At 36.8% G+C, this 18,613-nt stretch overlaps 4 protein-coding genes across 4 annotated transcripts in view; 3 read left to right on the top strand and 1 right to left on the bottom strand.

Moving 5' to 3' along the window:
- The window catches only part of LOC146167538 (myotubularin-related protein 5-like), a 54,553-nt gene that overhangs the window by 9,289 nt on the left and 26,651 nt on the right, over window positions 1-18,613 (bottom strand). Inside the window, exons 27-35 of the mRNA XM_083390855.1 lie at window positions 17,963-18,114; window positions 16,870-17,016; window positions 15,991-16,110; window positions 4,893-5,108; window positions 3,668-3,813; window positions 2,809-2,950; window positions 2,087-2,294; window positions 752-885; window positions 26-169 (exon numbers count right to left, since the gene is read on the bottom strand). Of these exons, the coding sequence (XP_083246981.1) occupies window positions 26-169; window positions 752-885; window positions 2,087-2,294; window positions 2,809-2,950; window positions 3,668-3,813; window positions 4,893-5,108; window positions 15,991-16,110; window positions 16,870-17,016; window positions 17,963-18,114 (1,409 nt within the window). The remainder of the gene's footprint in view (window positions 1-25; window positions 170-751; window positions 886-2,086; window positions 2,295-2,808; window positions 2,951-3,667; window positions 3,814-4,892; window positions 5,109-15,990; window positions 16,111-16,869; window positions 17,017-17,962; window positions 18,115-18,613) is intronic.
- Window positions 6,248-8,395, top strand: LOC146167539 (uncharacterized). The gene is made up of 5 exons (XM_083391280.1): window positions 6,248-6,331; window positions 6,567-6,800; window positions 7,097-7,299; window positions 7,821-7,987; window positions 8,241-8,395. The coding sequence occupies exons 1-5, from the start codon at window positions 6,248-6,250 to the stop codon at window positions 8,393-8,395; spliced, it is 843 nt and encodes a 280-aa protein (XP_083247406.1).
- Window positions 9,543-11,721, top strand: LOC146167540 (uncharacterized). The gene is made up of 5 exons (XM_083391292.1): window positions 9,543-9,704; window positions 9,938-10,183; window positions 10,447-10,649; window positions 10,933-11,099; window positions 11,567-11,721. Exons 1-5 carry the CDS (start codon window positions 9,543-9,545, stop codon window positions 11,719-11,721), a joined length of 933 nt encoding a protein of 310 aa, XP_083247418.1.
- On the top strand, window positions 13,570-15,838 carry LOC146167541 (uncharacterized). Its single transcript, XM_083390856.1, has 5 exons — window positions 13,570-13,741; window positions 13,878-14,129; window positions 14,417-14,619; window positions 14,962-15,122; window positions 15,322-15,838. The coding sequence occupies exons 1-5, from the start codon at window positions 13,577-13,579 to the stop codon at window positions 15,663-15,665; spliced, it is 1,125 nt and encodes a 374-aa protein (XP_083246982.1). The 5' UTR covers window positions 13,570-13,576; the 3' UTR covers window positions 15,666-15,838.

The raw sequence follows: 18,613 nt of genomic DNA on the forward strand, positions 1-18,613 counted from the left end.
CGCTCAACAGCTACAGTCCCCCCACCTCTGTTGCTTCGTGTTCGTTATGGCTTGTTCCACTGCTCAGCTCTCCCAGCAGCCCATCGTAGGTTGTGCCTTCGCTCAGCGACTCGCAGAAGTAGTAGGGCCAGATCTTTAAGCGCGAAAGAGCGCTGACGGGGCGGAGGACCTTTGGAAGAAAAAAATCAGGTAAAGTAGAAAATTGCACCTTATTAATATAGTGGTAAGTATGCTAGAAAAAAAAACAAAGGCCACGCACAGGAACATTCCTAACCTGTGGGTATTACACCAAAAATGTATTTTTTTATAGGAATTTTTTTAAGGGATATTATCTTTGACTGCTAAAAGGAAGTATTCAACATTCCAACAGTTCAAGTTTTTATGTTTTATTTGAACGCAGACAATATACTTATAATCATGTTTTTAATTCAATAATTGATTAGAGGACACGTCTTTATATTTTAACAAAAATGATTCTAATCCATAAAGTTGTTCTCAGAGGTTATAACACCAACAAGTTTAAGAACCACTACATAAGACTATGAATCTTTTATAACACAAAGTTATCGTTAAACTACGATTGATGTTGCAACATGGTTATCGTTACGTAGTCGGTTTTAATAGTATTCGGATGTGTAAAAACGTTCGAAGCATCACATCCACATGATTAAACGTTCGCTGTAAAAGGTTTCGCCTGCCTTTAGCAAACACTGTAAACGGCGTTTTTCTTTATTCCACATTTTGAAAGTACCTGGTTGATCACGTGACCAGGGGCAAACAACGGGTTAAGGAACACTGGCGACCTCTTGTGGCAGAGGGCGATGTAAGTCCACAAGCATTTGGTCGGTGATTTGGGCCCAGGTGAAGATGGTGACGACACAGAACCTGCGGGAATAAAGCATCTTAAAAGTGGAAGTTATAAGTAACATAAACAAAAATACCACGAATATGTAGCGTACATGGCCACCAATTGCGTCTAGTAGAATCTGTGTTTTTTTAACGGAAAACATCATTGCGCTTAATATTTTTTGTGTGCGTATTATACGTGGAAATTTGTAAATTCTTAGATTGGCAAGCGTTACGCACATCTGTTCGAAAAACATTGTTATAGTATTCCATTGCTAATTTTTGGTCTGATGGCTTGATAACGCAATAATAATATTATATTTGTTAGTTGTCTTGTATGAGTGTCTGGAACCTAAAACAGCACTTGTGTTTTTTGTCCTGGCAGGTTGTAGCCTTAGCAATGTGATGGGCGACATAATTACACCTAAGTGCTTTTGGCCAAAAGTTTAATATCGTGTTGTCGAGTTAATGTAACTGGAAGTAAACTTTGGCCATGTCGTTTATAACCCCGTGTATGTCTTGTCCAGGCATGTAGAAACTAAAAGAATAATTCTACTTGAATTTGACATTTTGCCAGTGCCAAACATTTAAAATCCCCATCAAACGAGGTATGATACAACAAAAAACACTATGCGGGCACTTTTAATCGGCTAGCACTTTATAAAGGGGTTGCTCTGTTTAATCTTTACATTGTGGCTCTGCTGTAACATTTATCAGACAGTTGATAACCTCCAAAATAGGTAACTATAGTATTGTATTTTAATATAAATCAAAATTCAAAAAAGAACTGCGTACTTAAGTGCACTTAAGCCACGGTTTTCAAATCACTTGACTTGACTTAAGTCTTTTAGGCAAAATGACTAGACTTGACTCAAGTCTTTTGGACAAATGACTTGGGTTAAAATAAATTGTTTTTATTAAGAAATTATAAAATTGGCTTATTTATCTTAATCTTTGCACATAGAACAATTTGCTTTCTATATTTTGCGTTTATTTTATATTTTACTTGAGGTATTGCTCATAATTAAGGAAGTTTGCCAGTTTTAATAGTTAAAAGTTTTATTTTTATGACGTTGACTTGCTCTAATTATGAGTTGACTTGGGCAACCGATGACTTGGACTAGGACATGACTCGTTATTTATTCAAAAATACTTCTTAGACTTAAGTTATTTTACGAATGACTTGACTGGGACTTGAGTCATTTCAAAATGACTTGTTTATAACACTGCTGTCTCCTACCTCCCGACAAGGTGGATCCCGTTGAAGTGAGCGAATGTCTTCCGGGCGACCTCCTCCGATCCGACTTCTCGAAGAGGATGTCGGCCTCGAGTCGCTCGTAGTCCGAGTCGAGTAGGAAGGTGGTGAAGCGGTTCGACACCGAGTGGTAGGCGAGTAGCTCCAGGAAGGTCGAGTTGAACTCGAACGACATCGGGAACTGGGCGTGCACCTGCGAGCGCGGGCGTTCACAAGAATTTGCGTTAAAAATGGCGAAACTGAAAGCGACAGACATTCAGCGAGCCCGGGTGTTACGGCTTGTTGTTGCTTTTAAGCTCGTTTAAAAAAAGGTTTGAAAAGAGTATGAAAACCTTCTGACTAACTACGGTTATTTGTGTTAGGTTGCACCTCCCAGAAGCAAAATTGTAATTACATATTAGTTTTTGGTTAAAAAAATATCGAGTAATATTTTGTTTTTACCTTGAAATATTAATTTTGTGGTACCATAGTGAAGCTAACCGTTTACTTATTCTTGATTTGACAGGTATTTAATTGGACAGTGGAAATAAAGCGAAGTCCAAAATAATACCATTTATCAAGAAAAAAACATAACGAAAGAGCAGTTTGGTAATTTTTTCTAGGATACAAAAAAATGCATACAAAAAAAACAAATTGCGAACGCGATCGGAAAAACAGATATATTGGTATTTTAACTGTTAAAAATCGCGTTTTTAGATTTTACCAACCTGGTAAACGGTGTCGAGAAACTGTAGAAAGACGGGAGTGAAGCCGCTCGACTCAATGTGGTTAAAGCGGTTTCTGTGGCTGAAGCGGTGGCCAAACGACAACCACTCCTTCTGCACCAGAACCTGAAAGCCTTCCACAGTCCTGGAAAAAAAGGTAAGTAATTTCAAGTAATTGAAACATGCACACACATATGTGTGTTAAGAATATGACTGTTTCGCAACTCGTTCCTCTCTTAGCATGTGTAGCTCAGTTGGTAGAGCAAAGGTACCAGTATCACCGGAGGTCGTGAGTTCGTACCTCACTGCAGGCTAGTTGTTTTTCTAGTCTGCCCTGATTGCATCATTGATCGACAGATTCGGTGAGTCTGCGATAGCTTCGGCGTACTAATTACAAGTAAATTATAGTCTATATAGAAATACCACTGATACTTAGGGCTCCCTCGCGAACGATTTGCAATAGATATCTAACAATGGGCTATCGCGTTGCGTAATGCCCTGACAATTAAAATTTATGCAATCTTACCTAAATAATTGTTATGATTTATAGTAAACTTTAAAGCTAAATCTGAACATCGCAAAACCTATTTGCCAAAAAACATAAATAATATTCGGGAATCGGGATACTTAAAAATAAATGCGCGATGCCGTTTGAGTCGAGTCGAGAACTCAAATTGGCTGACTTGACTAGAAAGTAGTAAGAAAACGAGAGTGTGACCTTCTTACTCGGACGAGTAACGTTAACACGAACTCCACAGTGTATCAGTAGCTTTCCCCAACTCGGATTTTTTTACTTGGGTAAAACGACCCGAATAATGCCGGTTCGAGTCACGGCGAGTAGCCTACTCGGTCCGGTACTCACCTGTAGTAGGGATCCATGAGGAGCTGGGCGAGGGAGGAAACTTGCGGCACCGAGTCGCACCCGTCTTCGATAGCGAGCACAACCGACGCTCCTCTTGCGTCCATCACGTCCACCACCACTCCGGCAGCACGAAGGAGCATCGAGACCTGCGTTGTAGAAAAATAATTATAATCGTGAAACCTATTTTTTCTTGTTTTCTTCGACAAGTTTTTTAGAACGTCTTTGCGTAGACTAAGTTTGAGGTCGATCGTACTCGATTTTAAAGTTCGAAAAAAAGTAGAGTTTGCTTTATCCGGTATTAACAAACCATAAAGCGAACAGAGCGACCTTCGTGGGAGAAAATTAATCGTGAAAAAATATTTTCTATTTTTTTCGACAAGTTTTTTGGAAACGTCTTTGCTAGGCTAAGTTTAAGGTAAATCGTACTCAATTTCAAATTTAGATAAAATAAAAGTTTGCTTTATCCGGTATTAACAAACCATATAGAACAGAGCAACGACAGAATTTTCACGTCAAACGAAGAACCAATAATACAACAACACATAAAACGACAATTGTACTGAACTGGAGTCTAGTTTAAATTAGTTTTTACAGGATTGGTATTGAATTAAAATTTGCACTCGCCTATCGAAAGAGTGTCTACCAATCAGCACTCGCCCGGACTGAACAATACTCAGCAAAAATATTGGCACGCCGTCTGCGAATTTCCGTCCCACCAATTTGTTTCTCCAATAATTTAACCCGCCTTGTCATTTCGGTGCGTTAATATAGTCCATAGCCAGCCTCGAGTGTTTACCAGACGAGAAAACACAGGACAAGACATGTTTTAAGGGAGATACCGCGAACCCCTAAAATTTTTTGGGGGCTCGCGTGGACCACTGTAGGCCAAAGCATTTAAAAATGACTTTTACGTCACAATACAAATAGATTTCATAAATCTGCTGATTTCGGTCCAAAAATTTAAAAGTGACATGGAGTCTTAATACAGTCAATGCAAATAAAAAACTTTTTTTTAATTAAACTTTATTTGATAAATTGATTTACTTCTTAAATATACACTAATATTTCAATTAGGCGTTCATGAACCTATAAAACTAGTTCACGGAGCCCCATTTCAATTAGGCATTCGTGGACCCCCTAAAACTAGTTCACAGATCCGAGTTGAGGAACCCCTGCTTTAGGCAGACAACCACGGAAATGTAGGGATAACTTGACGTCAACTCACCTGCTCCAACCACCCGCTGTCCTGGACTCCCTTCAGGTATCCATGACTCGATTCCTGGCCCTGCTGCTTCTCTTGGGCAGAGGAGTTGGTTACGGGGGGAAGATCAGCCGGGAGGCAAGACTTTAGGAGCGACTTGTAGCTGATGCGGATCTGCTTGGGCTCCGGGAGTTCCAGAGGGATGAAGAGGATTTTTCCTTGCTGCTCGTGGCGCATGCTCTGGAGAAAGAGGAACAGGATTAAATAAAGATGAGATTTACATTAAACATTGAATAGAACCCTTTCCGTACAGACTGGAAATGTTTGTCAATATTCCTGATCCGAGTTCACACCAAGGTGTTAAATTACAATACTGTTTTTTTGGTAATTTTGATTATATGCCTTAATATTGTTAAAAATGATTAATGAACTAGAGATCGGTTAGTTTTTGGCAAGGGGTTGAACTAGTCGGAAAAAATATTATTATTATAAAACGATCAAAAATCATGCTTTTCTCTTTGTTTTTAAAGTACACCTAAAACCATCTTATAAAGGTCTAGGGTAGAGGGTCATACTGCGGACACTTTTTGGTTTATTATTCGTATTCCCAAGTAGAAACCCTTAAATAAAGCTTGTACAAACCTTTATGCAGGTTGTTAAACGGTAAATTGACATTTTAAGGCCGCCGTACTTTCTAAGTCACTATAATGGTGCCAGAAAACGGCTCTATAAAGTCTGACATTACAATCTTTGCTGTAAAATTCCCGTTGGACCCCTTTATGTTTATTGCGCAATGTCGAAATACTGATTCAAAGATTTTTTAGGGTAAGATCAAGGTTGGAAAGGAAACCATAAATATAACAAAAGACCCGTATATTCTGTGGCACAAAGTTTAATAATCTTCACAAAGTTTTAAGTACTTTTCAAAGGGGAGATACAATGGTTGCTTGAATCCAGTCATGCAATAAAATACAAAAACACAATCGAAAAAATAATATTATTAAATCTTTGCTTGTAGTTATTACGGTTTTAACTTCATGCTAACAACAAGCAGTGAAGATTGACAAAGCAATAAAACAGTGACTGTCGCAAAATTTAAGTCATATAGTTAAACAATAAAATCGACGCGAATACCCCGAGAAACTTGCTGTAAATATTAATGAAAGAAACCATATTAATATGCGGTTTGCCACACGTGCGTTTGTCCCATTAAACTCAACTACAGAGTAAATAAGAACAGAGTGAACTTGTTTTTTAAGTCTTTAGAGCCGACAGCGTTGTAAAGTATTAGCTCAAGATAAGAAAGCTATATAAGACCTTCTTTCGCCGACAAAAATACACTTTGTAAGTGTACCTACTATAGAGACACATCGATAAAGATGAAATTTGCTTCGATTTTGCTCCTGATGGTCGCATACTGTCACCCTTCTTCGGCAGTAACTCAAGTAACAGTCTCCGTGACAGTAAGTTGCTTGCCCGTAGTGTTTTAAAGGTCTTGGTACTTTTATAATTTAAAAAAGAAACGAGATATGTTTGCCGTTCGTGTAAAGAACACAAGCTAAATTACGGGTAGCGAACAATTGGGCGGAATGTCGACAGAGAGAAACGCCTCTGCTAAAATAGATTTAAAATGTCAAAATCTACTTCTCTGGTCATAGATTTATTAACGAAGTGCCAATAAAATTAAAATTTGTTTAGAACGAAACGGTTCTGGTGGCACCAACCGATCAGATCACGCTGGCGTGTGACTACTCGCTCTCGACAACCGATGACCTCCCCGTGACCGTAACCTGGAAAGTAGGGGACGGCCCCCGGACTGAAGATGACGTCATCAGTTGTACCGGTTACACAAAAGCTAACGGTTGCTCAAGCGCGGACAACAGCTTTGGCGATAGAGCAACCCTTGATCAAACATCACTGACGATTGTAGACGTGAGTTGTATTTATAAAGATGAGCGTGGAAAGCATAGACATTATACTTTTCCATTTATTCAGTGACAAACGATATTGTGCTTAAATCCATGAAAGCTTATCAATCAAATTAAAAAAAAAGAAAACTCCTTCAGACTAAAATTGGACCCGATATGGGAATCAAATAAGCGTTTGGATCATTTTTATCGTAGAAAACAAAGAGTCCGATAACCTATATAAAAGCAATAAAATTTAACTATAGTGAAGCCAAACAAAGGAATTCGACTTATCTAATTCACGATAAACCAAATTAACAGGTGTCAGGGTCAGACAATCGCATGTACTGGTGCCAAATATCGTTGGAGGGCGATGATAAAGCGGAGAGTTTGGGAGTGGGCATGGACATCAAATCGGTGGCGCTCACAGTCCAAGCTGCGGAGTACCTGCCCAGGATGCACTCTGTCAATATCGCTCAAGACGTCGCCTCTCAAGAGGGGGACAACGTCACAATATCTTGCGAGTAAGATGCCTGGATTGAATCTAACAGTCGTGTTGGCGATATTTTGCACAGCGTATTTTTTGCGATGTTTTAAATGCATCGGACTGTCTATTTTCGGTATACATACTTTTGGTAATGCAGTGGTTCTTAACCTTTTTTACTTTCGGGTTAATTGTCGTTGTGCAAAAATTCTTTGGCTCAATAAACTTTTAAGACTGAAAAAAACTATAAAATAGGTTTAAAATAATAGCAGAAGCAGAACATATTTCATATAAGAATATTTATTCCAACGTGTATTAGTGAGATACTGCTGCTGTACAATTAATTTACATTTCATTTACCTTTCTTATCAATTCCTCCCCAAGCCTTTAATATTTCCGCAAAATTAAGTATAGTGACACAAATGAAACTAAGTTCTTCTAAAAACCGAGCTTTTTAAAATTGGTCTGTGGCCCATCTCAAAATGTTTCCATGGCCCACTGGTTAAAAACCGCTGGTGTTATGCGACAACACAACCCTTTCACTTCATATTTGTATTACAGTTGCGAGGAGGGTGGTTACCACTGCGATGACATACGTTGGTACAAAGGGCCAAGTGACGTCGCGAACACCGACTACGAGCCTGTTTATTCCAAGATCCACCAAAGCAGACCATTGCCCATACAAAATGTGGCACACGGAGATTGGAATGGAAGGGCAACACTAGAAGGTAGCATACTTCGATATATTATATTAATAACAAAAAAACAACGAACAAGTTCACATAATTTCTTGGATGGTGCAAAATGCCTAGTTACAGTGAACATACATGTTATGCGGCATTAGTAAGTTGATTTTGAGTTATTATTCCCTTCTGGTTTAGTGGTTATTGTATAATGCATTTGTACCTAAAAAATATTGATACAAGTTTTACACAGTTTGAAGCAGGGTTGTATTCTGACTAAAAAACTGTGTCGTTGCAGGTAAATCCCTAGTGATCCAGGATGTGACTTTGGATGATTCTGGAAGGTATTGGTGCGAGATTCGAGCAATGGGTTATGTTGGGATTGGCGAGATGGCTACAGATGCAAAGTCTACAGTCTTACAAGTCAATCCGGCCGGTTCAGTCATCAATTAAAACCGCAAAATGTGCATTTGATGAATCTGTAGCGATATACCCTTATCTACATGTAATTTTTCCTTGCCTTTTACAAAGTTTAAGATACTTACAGTAATGAATATATATTAATTGCTTGTTACCATACAACATTGTAATCGAAAAAAGTTGTATTTCGTACATCTTGCTGAATAAAATTAGTTTAAATTGTTCACAGTTGTGGGAAATGTGTTAGTTTACCACCCAACGCTGGATATCACCATGAGAAGCGCTTTAAAACCTTATCATTCCCATAAGAAAATAATTAAATAGGAAAGTCTTTAATTCAAGGCTAAATGTATATGATTGTTGTGGACAGAACTTAAAAAAAAAAAGCAATCATCTACCAAACACTATATATAATACAAATGCATCAAATTGACACGTATTGCAAACCATCCTGTGCAAAACATAAGGTAAAAAATACACAATACAACATTTAAAGATAAATTGTTCTTACCATTTGCTAATGGATTTCAAGACTATGAGTCAATGTGTTTTATGTGCCACTAAAGCCATAAAATGGAAGAATAAAGCCATAGAATGGAAGAATATTGCTAAGCAATTTCATTGTCCATAAAAAACGTTACATAAAGTTCAAGGGTACTTGTCATCGATACGCAGAAACGGATACTGAATTTTACATTATTTTTCAAAATCAATAAATCTAATGATTTGCCAGCAAATAATGAATGGCGGGTAAGAGTAATCTACTATCCGCAAATTAAATAAACGAATCATACCATTTATACGAGCAAGTTAAACTTCAACAGCCTTAACAAATGAAGTATTTTTCGCTAGCCACAGTTTCATGAGTTCTGCTTCTTTATCGGTGTTGCTTTGACAAAAAACCTTTAATTCCGAATCTCACACCGTTGAGAAATGTGTGCACATTAAGTCAATATGTAGTTTTGTTTCAGTGCCTATGGACTTTCAAAGCCGTTTTATAGAAATGGAGTCTCCTAAATCAATTGTTACCAAGGTCGGGTGAAGGTTCTTGAAGGTGTATTGCTTGGAGAGTGCAAACATTAAATCACATAAAAACGTAACGTGTACAGACAGCTATAAAAGAGCAAGCTAGTCAGCAAATACGATTTAGGACAGGTGAAGACAAAAGACGGACCTAAAAATGGGTAATAATCGCTTAATTGCAATACTGGTGATCACAGCCTGGTTTGCAGGGACTGTCGTTGAGACTCATGCAAAAGAAGAACAAAACTTTTCTTCGAGTTTAAACCTAATGAAAGAAAGGTTTACCTCTGCAGTAAAACAAGTCACAGTCAACGTGGATGTAAGTGTATAATTTTTCTGTTTTTTCAGACCCTAAAGAGTTGAGGCTTTTCTGGATTATGCATTGTAACAGTTTTAATTATCTGTAGCTATAATAAATATATTAATAAACAAGAAATGAGTTTATAAAGAATGCTTACATTTACTGTACATGAATCAAAAACACACAAAAACGAATAGCTTTTACCAAAAATACATGGTAAACGCAAAAACGTTATATTTATTGTTTAAAAGGAAACCAACCCAATAAAGCCTGGTCATTCAACACGCCTCTTTTGCAACTACCTAATTTCTACTGGTGAGGATCTTCCAGTTACAGTCACTTGGAAAGTCGGAGACGGGCCTCGCAATGCAATAAACGTCTTTACTTGTAAAAGTTACACGAAGGACAAACAGACTTGCCAGGAACAAGAAACAGATAAAAACTATCAAGGCAGGGTTGTTCTCGGAAGCACATCACCCTCGTTGATATTTATAACAGTAAGTAAAACTTGTTCGTTTGCAATTTAGACAAGAAAGGGCCTTAAAAGTAGAGTATAAAGCAAAAATTACATTCCCACAATATATATACCAGTTATTTTGAGTAGAACTTTCAGTCCTTATCATTACAGTAAATATTCAACAACAGTCAATAATATGCAGTAAGAAAATGTTATTTGAGATTGAGGGTAACCCGCTGAGTTTCTACCTCCCTTTTAGATATATACACATGTTATATAAATTAGCGCTTCGAAAATTTGCAGGTGGAAGAGAATGATAATCACATGTTCTGGTGCCAAATATCTTTGGAAGGTAACGACAAAGCAGAGAGTTTAGGCGTTGGCATGGACATGAAATCAGTGGCCCTGATGGTTAGCCTTGACCACCTCTATCCAAAGATGCACACCGTCAACATTGAAAAAAATGTTGTCTCTCAAGTGGGAGATGAAGTTACAATATTTTGCGAGTAAGATAAATTTAATTAAGCTATGGTACCTAACCTATTGAACATCACACCTACAGTATTTTGAAAATGATAACTAAGATATGACGAAATTAGTTATTGTAATAGGGTAGTTTTGATTTTTTTGTGCTGACCTTTTCACCCTCCTTAGTGATTTTTTAACGGCTTTCGTGTTTAGTGCGCAAAGTTAACATAGTCATACATGAATTAAACCCAATGCATAACTCAGCGTACTTTAAGCATCTTTTCCACAGCCGTTTGTAATGACTTTTTATTGGTATTACAGATGCGAAGATGGTGGTCACCACTGCGATGACATACGCTGGTATAAAGGGCCAAGAGATGTCGACAACACCAACTACGAACCTGTTTATTCCAGAATCAATCACTCTAGGCCAACAAACACAGAAAACGTGGCCCATGGAGAATGGATTGGAAGAACCAGCCTAAACGGTACTGCCATCCTGATTAAGCCATTTCGTTAATGGTATATGGCAGCAAATAATTAATTATAATCTTAAAACGTGTATTTTAAGTTTTGCAGGGTCACTATTTAGAAAACCTATTATGAAATGACTATGTTGTAATGACTTAAATCAATGATCTAACATAGTGTATTTAAGTCGCTGTTTTCAAATAACTTGACATGACTTAATTGGTTTTGGAAAAATGATTGACTTGACTTAAAAGTCTTCTGGCATACGACTTGACTGGGAATTAAGTCATTGAGTCCAATGATTGGGTTGAAATTAAGTGATTTTATTTAACAGTTTATTATAAATTTAAATTATTTTTGCACATTGATTATGACTCAGAGTTTCACTGATTTAACTTGGAGTTGACTTGCTCTAATCATGATTTGACTGGAATATTTTTAAAACACAGTGGTGTCTCTAACATATACATATGGGTGATTGCAGGTAAATCTTTAGTGATCCAGGATGTGACTTTGGATGATTCTGGAAGGTACTGGTGCGAGATTCGAGCAATGGGTTACGTTGGGATTGGCGAGATGGCTACAGATGCAAAGTCCACAGTCTTACAAGTCAATCCGGCCGGTTCAGTCATTAATTAGAGGGAACATATTGACTGATATGCGTTTAAAAACACAAATTCAATTGTAAAACAACCATTTTAATTGTATGCAATTACCTTTATTAATTGTAAATAATTGGTATTTATTCGCAAGTGACGTAAAACAAACTTTTTTTAAGTGCTTAGTAAACATGTCAATAAACTTTGCTTATGATGAAAGTTGGTAATCAAGTAAAACTTATGTAAAAATTATGTCAGTATGTAACTTAAACAAATGCTTTTAAATAAAAAATCGTTTGTTTGTAAAAAAAGGTTAAAATAACATGTTGTTTTATGTGATTCATCTGAATTCTAAAATGTCGACAAACTTTGTATCTACCCGCTTCCACAATCAGTCAATAGAAAAACTGCAATAGCTTTGTTTTTATGTGATTAAAAAATCAACATCAAGAATATTTATCTTTTAGCCACATACAGCGAGTACATGAAAACAAATGTAATCATTGGAAAAGAACAGAGTTGTAATAACTTAAGTCATTTGCTTGACTTAAGTGCAGTTAAGTCACTGATTTTAAATGACTTGAATTTGACTCAAGTCTTTTGGACAAATTACATGACTTGGACTTAAGTCAGTTTGTCAAATATCTTGGGATTAAATTAAGTGTTTTTCATTAAAATGTATTCAAAGTATAGCACATTAAACAATTTTATTGCTGTATATGGCGCTTGGGTTATTTTTTATTAAATTGTTGCTCATAGTCGGACGAGTTTACCAATTTTAATGGTTTAACAGTTCACTTTATGTCAGTGACATGACTTGAAATTGTCTTGATCTCATAATGACTTGACTGGGACTTGACTTGGGAAAGCGATGACTTGGACTTGACTTTTTGTTTTTGCAAAAAAACTTTACTTGGACTTGAGTTATTTTTCAAATGACTTGACTGGGACTAAAGTCATTTAAAAATGACTTGTTTACAACACTGGAAAAGAACTGTATAGATTCAAAACATATTGAAAATTCGATATTTGTTCTTAATTAGTACAGGCAAAATGGCAAAAATATTTTTACGAAATAGAAATTAGTGATAAAAACGTATGTTAGCAGAAACGCCACCCAAGTTTGGAAAAACTGACAAGGATTGCACAGGACAACATTACTTGGAACTGCTTGCTTTGATGCATGTAATACCTAAATATTGCACCATAATTCCAGGAAACACTTAAACAACCGAAACTTGATAAAAAATATCTTAACACTGTTCAATTATGACTCAGTCCTTGTCACTGTTATTTAACATCAGGTGATAATGGGATAAGTTCTGCGTACCTGCACTTAATGACGTCAATAATTACGTCAATGTGACATCATTCAGAATTTTTTATGCGAAAATTAGCCAAATTTTACAACCACAAACTATTTGATTATTTCTAAAACATGGCAATAAAAAAATATTATATAACCACTAGAAACTATATTAAAGAAGGAATAAAGCAAAGTTTTGGAGCTTTTTTTAACAACCCTGATTTACTACAAAATGTTTGCTCAGCAAACTATTTTGTTTGCTGTAAAACAAACACTGATCTAACATCGCAAGTATTTATAGCTAACATGGGCGCCAGACATGACATGGTGCACTAAACGTTTACGACAATAAGTGCAGAAATTTTAATACAAACAGCAAGCATTAAATGAGATTCCTAAAGAGAAACGGATCCTCGTAAAAACAAGTTGCTGGCATGAGTTGAAAGTTCTAGAACGTTATTAGTCACAGCAAAGCAAACAATATAGCTCGTAAAAAACCCTTGCGGTTATTCAGGCAGCTATAAAACAACCGACACATCAACAGAAAGGCTAGAGTCTTTCAAAGACAGGCAAAAAGTGAGTTACGAAAATGAAAATTGCAATTGTCATCATTGTGATAGTGGCATGGGCCTGTCAAGGGTCCATCATAAAGTCTAAGGGTAACGAAGAACAAGACAGTCTCGAAGTTTTGGTGAAGAAAACCATAGAGGCAATAACAACTACTGCTGTCAAGCAAGTGCGCGTCACAGCTCCTGTAAGTTTATCTGCTTAAGTTTATCTGCTTAAGTTTATCTGCTTAAGTTTATCTGTCTTTAACATTCACAAGCTTTTAAATTTAAAACAAAAATGAATAAGCTCCGATGTTATTGTACCACTTGTCTTTTTAACAGGAGCCTAAAGTTCGAACAGATCCCAACAAAGCAGCACATTTATTTTGCGACTACTCGATTTCGACGGGTGAAGATCTTCCCGTCACAGTGACATGGAAAGTTGGTGACGGTCCTCGTAACGCGCACGACATCTACAGATGTGTGAACTACACAAAAAGCAGTGGCATCTGCCAGGACAGACAAACATTGGATGCCAAATACAAGGGTCGACTTATACTTGAAAACAAAAGGCCTAATTTGTTCTTCACAAAAGTAAGTTTTTAAGAAAAAAAGTTTGACATTTAATTTGTTATCAGAAACTGACATATCTATGCAAAACTAAAAACAAACCAAAATTGACTGATAGGAAATGTAAAAAAATCATTCAGTTCTAATAATGTATTGTTGATAAAACTATATTAAACGAACGACTTTTTCAGATTTGAGCTGACTTTTACTTTAATCATTTATCAAAACAAATATGACAGTCCCAATAAAAAAAATTAACATTGTGTAAAAGTAACACAAAAAATTACAAATTTACAATTAACATTGACCAGGTGCTTGATTCGGACAACGGAAACTATTGGTGCCAAATTTCGTTGCAAGGTAAAGTCAAGGAAGCAAGTAAAGGCGTTGGAATGGACATGAAGTCGGTGGGACTTGAAGTAATGGGAGACTACATGAGACCAAAGTTTCATACAGTTGAGATTGACGACAACGTTGTAACGCACGTGGGAGAACAAGCAATCTTGCATTGCATGTAAGATTTGTACAAAAAAACTTTTTGACAAAGCATTTAATAGTTAAACAGTAAAGCAACTTAGTAAAATAAATATTTAAATATTAGGTATGGTAATTTTTTCGCCTCGTTTTGCCACCTTGTATTTCGTCTTTTGACTCACTGTATATATACCCTTCTGTAAAGTTACAAGTTTACTGCCCTGAAAAAGTTTACCCGTATAGGTAATCGAGACGTCGGCGCTGAATATATATTTGTCAGAAGAACCCCTTTAAAATTAATACAATGCCTGACAACTATGTTCCTTCAGATTAGTAGTGAGAGGGTTTTTTGGGTTTTTTTTTAACATGTTTGTTTGCACAGTTGTACTGGTAGCCACTGCAGCGACGTCGTGTGGTACAAGGGACCAAGCGATTACGACAACACACAATACCATCTTGTGTACTCGAGGAAATCTTACTCTAGACCAACGCCGACACAATACCAAGCATATGGGGCATGGGAAGGAAAAGCACATTTAAGTGGTAAGGAAATTTTTTTTTATTAATCTTTTTTTTTTATAAAAACTAATTTTTTTAATATAAATATCACTATTTAAAACCAGTATTGATGTCCCCATGCATAATTCAAAGCCTGACAACATGGGGAAAACTCCCATGCCAAAGTAATACCAAAAATCCTAAAAACTCCTAATATTAACGCACTGTTCACGTTGCATTGCAGGTAACTCTCTAGTGATAGACAACACACAGCAGAACAACTCCGGGAGATATTGGTGTGAGATTCGGGCTGTCGGATACTACGGCATAGGCGAAATGGGAACCGATGCCAAGTCAACAGTGTTGGAGGTGCACAAGGCAGGATCCACTGTTCCAAAAACATTTTCCTGTTTGGGCTTGTATGACGGCTTGTACCCCGATCCGGAAAGTTGTACACATTACTATAATTGCCATGAAGGCCGCACCTCCCATTTTAGTTGTGCCGCTGGAACGGTGTTTAAACCAGACTCGGCAACGTGTGACTTTGCCTACAACGTTTTGCCCCCATGTGGGACGAAAGGCCAATAAATATTTTCTAAGCGAACATTATATGAGACTGTGATTCACCCACTAAACTATTAGTGAATGCCAAAATGTGAATGTTTAATTCGTAATTTTTAATTGTTTGATCAGCTTACACTTTTAATTTGATTGATTTGTGTATAAATGGTTGTCATATTTTGCGTTTTTTTAGTTTTTGCACAGATAAATCAATAAACGCTTTTGTCGTAATAGAACAATCATTTTTTTATGGAAAAGTGGGAAAGTTTTTACAACTTAGGCAAACGAAACAACTTTCTATTTATTGAAATAAATGTATACAGACATAGTAGTGTCAAAAAGATTTCTCTACCTTGAGTTGTGCTTTATCACCAAGGACATAAAGTTGAGCTTGTGTTGACAGATCCTGAGTAGAGAGTGACTGGGCAATAGTTGCGCTTCCGTTCTGATGAACATTGGTCCGTCTGTTCAGCTGCAAACCATTGAACAGTAAATTAAAACAGGCAGACCAAGGGGCAATGCAAACAAAACATAATATGTTAGGAGGGTTGTGGGGGAGTTTGTAGGAAGGCTGTTTTTATTCAACTACAAGACTTTCGTTTTGTAAAAGTAGTTAGAGCTGAAAATAAAATTGTTGAATTAGAATTAAAATAGGTTCTAAACAGAAAAAAAACAGTTACCTTTAAAAAATAACGAAAATTCTATAATCAAGAAACCAAACATGGTATTTTGTCACAAAACTTTAATTTCTCTTTCTATTCTTATGACTCCTTACACACTTAGGGTTTTAGGTAAGGTTAGAATCTAACTGTTAGCACTATGTAATTGAAATCTAGCATCTAAACGGAGTGGAGACTCAAAACATGGCTATTTAGCTTATTTCTAACATGGTTTAAAGCAGAGGCCAAAGTAAGCCGCCGCTTGATTGGTTAAGTTGCAGTATTTCACATGGTTAGATCTATAATTGATTGTGTTTGACGGTTTACTATCGTTTTAAGTATTTCACTTGCTACCGTTTTTTTTTTTATAAAGGCGCCTGCAGGACTACGAAATTGCGACGCCAAAATATTGTTTTAGATTGCCAATAAACAAGGAATTGCTATTAACCAGAGGCTAATGATAACATGCAACTTACAATGCCTTAGGACAGTATTACAGAGTTATCCACTAACAAAACGTTCTTAACTAAAAAGAAATAAAAATCATGCAAAAATAATGAAAGACAACTCACAATGGGTGTTTTACTCATTTGTTCGCCAATAGCTTTCCCATTGGAGCGGCCAAACGTGCCCCACTTTTTGCCTTTGGGGTTACGCACCGATTGTGACATGTGGGCACCAGGCCCCCTTGCCAGTCCAGAGGCCGGCGACAGCTTCATCTGAGATTTCGTCAGATGAAACTTGTGTTATTGCGTGACTGGTAAGTTGGCGGTACATACAGTGGTGGGATTCAGCCGGTTCACACTGGTTCTCTAAAACCGTCTCGCGAAATTTTATGAGATCAGCGAACCAATTAGTATTACTGGTTAGTGGTTACTGTCAAGGATTTTTGTATCTTATCTGATACATTGATTTTTGAGATCCAAGTAGCTCACGTGTTTTTTTTTCTTCAAAATGTACAATAGTTTAGGTTGCACGTAACAGTCATACATTGTGTTAATTTTATAATTATAGAATTCTCCTTTTGTGATTGTTTGTCTGAAAGTCTAATTGTTGCGTCATAAGTACAAGTCATTCCTTTTTAGTGTGGCTGTTAGCAGTGATGGGATTCAGCCGGTCCGCAGTTCGCAGCATTCGCTGGAGCCTGGGGTTGCATCCTGTTCTTGCAACTACTTTTATTTGCCGAAAAATGTGATATTTCGTAAAATAACCGGATGAAATATGTGACTTTTGTGATAGAACAGGCTGACAAAAAAAATTGAATGCCACCACTGGGTACATAGTACAGCATGAAGTATTAGCGCATGGTAAAAATAATATTGGCAAAACCACCACAACACATACAATGAAAATCAACTTAAAAGCTAAGTACACAAAGAGCAGAAATTATACACCTGCTTCAAACTCGGGTCTTAAAAAGTTGGAAATGTGGAAGTAGAACAAAATAAATTAACTTGCCCAAGATTGGAAAGATATCACTTTGTTAGTTTTATATTTCAAAGTTTACAAAGTGTTGGTAAATTTTAGATTGCTGTTAATCAGCTTTTACAGAACTGAAAACCATGTTTGAAGCAACAGTAAAATTCTGGCTGACAAGTGTGATTTAAACAACACTACGTCACAGATGAAACTATTTTTGGACGACAAATCAACTATATTTCCCACCTCTTCATCATTGCTTGAAAGACTGGACATCGAGGTCGAATCAATATGAAATACCGAAGACAAAGGTCGGCCGTTAGGTGGCGCCAGAGACGCGATGTTGAGGAGAAATCGTTCCTCTTCTGACGAAGATCCAACAGTTCCCTCGTCAGACACTGGGAAGAGTAAAATACAATGAAATATCCATAATATTCAATAAAAAATCTCCCAACCATTATAATAACGTCCATGAATATCAGTGTTCGGGATTACGGATTACCGCTGATAAGTAAATCGACCACGGTGGACTAGATTTCCATGTGGTATTTTTCATTTCTTGAGTCTCAAATACGTTTCGTCTTAGCCCAATTGTGCTGAAATATTTTTAGCTCAAAGGTGCTACAAAATATGTTTTGCTTATTTCTAGTTATGCGTGAATGGATAACACCTTCGTAATGTAGTTAACTCCACATATATTTTCTGAACACAACAATCGGGATACCTATAGTTTTGAAAATAGCCAAATTTTTAAGATTAAAAAAAATCTTGATAGCCAATAATAAGAATTTTCTTTCGAATAACAGAATCTGCCGGAATCCGAATGGTGAAAGCAAACGATTCTGGTTGCATATCAGTGATAAATATTAAACTAAGTACAGGACTTAATAAACCGAA

Source organism: Ascidiella aspersa, chromosome 1, assembly GCF_963924565.1.
Source record: "Ascidiella aspersa chromosome 1, kaAscAspe10.2, whole genome shotgun sequence".
NCBI classification, from domain to species: Eukaryota; Metazoa; Chordata; class Ascidiacea; order Phlebobranchia; family Ascidiidae; genus Ascidiella; species Ascidiella aspersa.

Excerpts from the sequence above, each read along its gene's own strand:
- LOC146167539 (XM_083391280.1), top strand. The coding sequence starts at position 6,248 with ATGAAATTTGCTTCGATTTTGCTCCTGATGGTCGCATACTGTCACCCT. Across the intron at positions 6,332-6,566 it reads AAGTAACAGTCTCCGTGACA|AACGAAACGGTTCTGGTGGC; the intron begins GTAAGTTGCTTG and ends AAATTTGTTTAG. Across the intron at positions 7,988-8,240 it reads TGGAAGGGCAACACTAGAAG|GTAAATCCCTAGTGATCCAG; the intron begins GTAGCATACTTC and ends GTGTCGTTGCAG.
- LOC146167540 (XM_083391292.1), top strand. The coding sequence starts at position 9,543 with ATGGGTAATAATCGCTTAATTGCAATACTGGTGATCACAGCCTGGTTT. Across the intron at positions 9,705-9,937 it reads AAGTCACAGTCAACGTGGAT|GAAACCAACCCAATAAAGCC; the intron begins GTAAGTGTATAA and ends ATTGTTTAAAAG. Across the intron at positions 10,184-10,446 it reads CCTCGTTGATATTTATAACA|GTGGAAGAGAATGATAATCA; the intron begins GTAAGTAAAACT and ends GAAAATTTGCAG.
- LOC146167541 (XM_083390856.1), top strand. The coding sequence starts at position 13,577 with ATGAAAATTGCAATTGTCATCATTGTGATAGTGGCATGGGCCTGTCAA. Across the intron at positions 14,130-14,416 it reads CTAATTTGTTCTTCACAAAA|GTGCTTGATTCGGACAACGG; the intron begins GTAAGTTTTTAA and ends AACATTGACCAG. Across the intron at positions 14,620-14,961 it reads CAAGCAATCTTGCATTGCAT|TTGTACTGGTAGCCACTGCA; the intron begins GTAAGATTTGTA and ends TTGTTTGCACAG.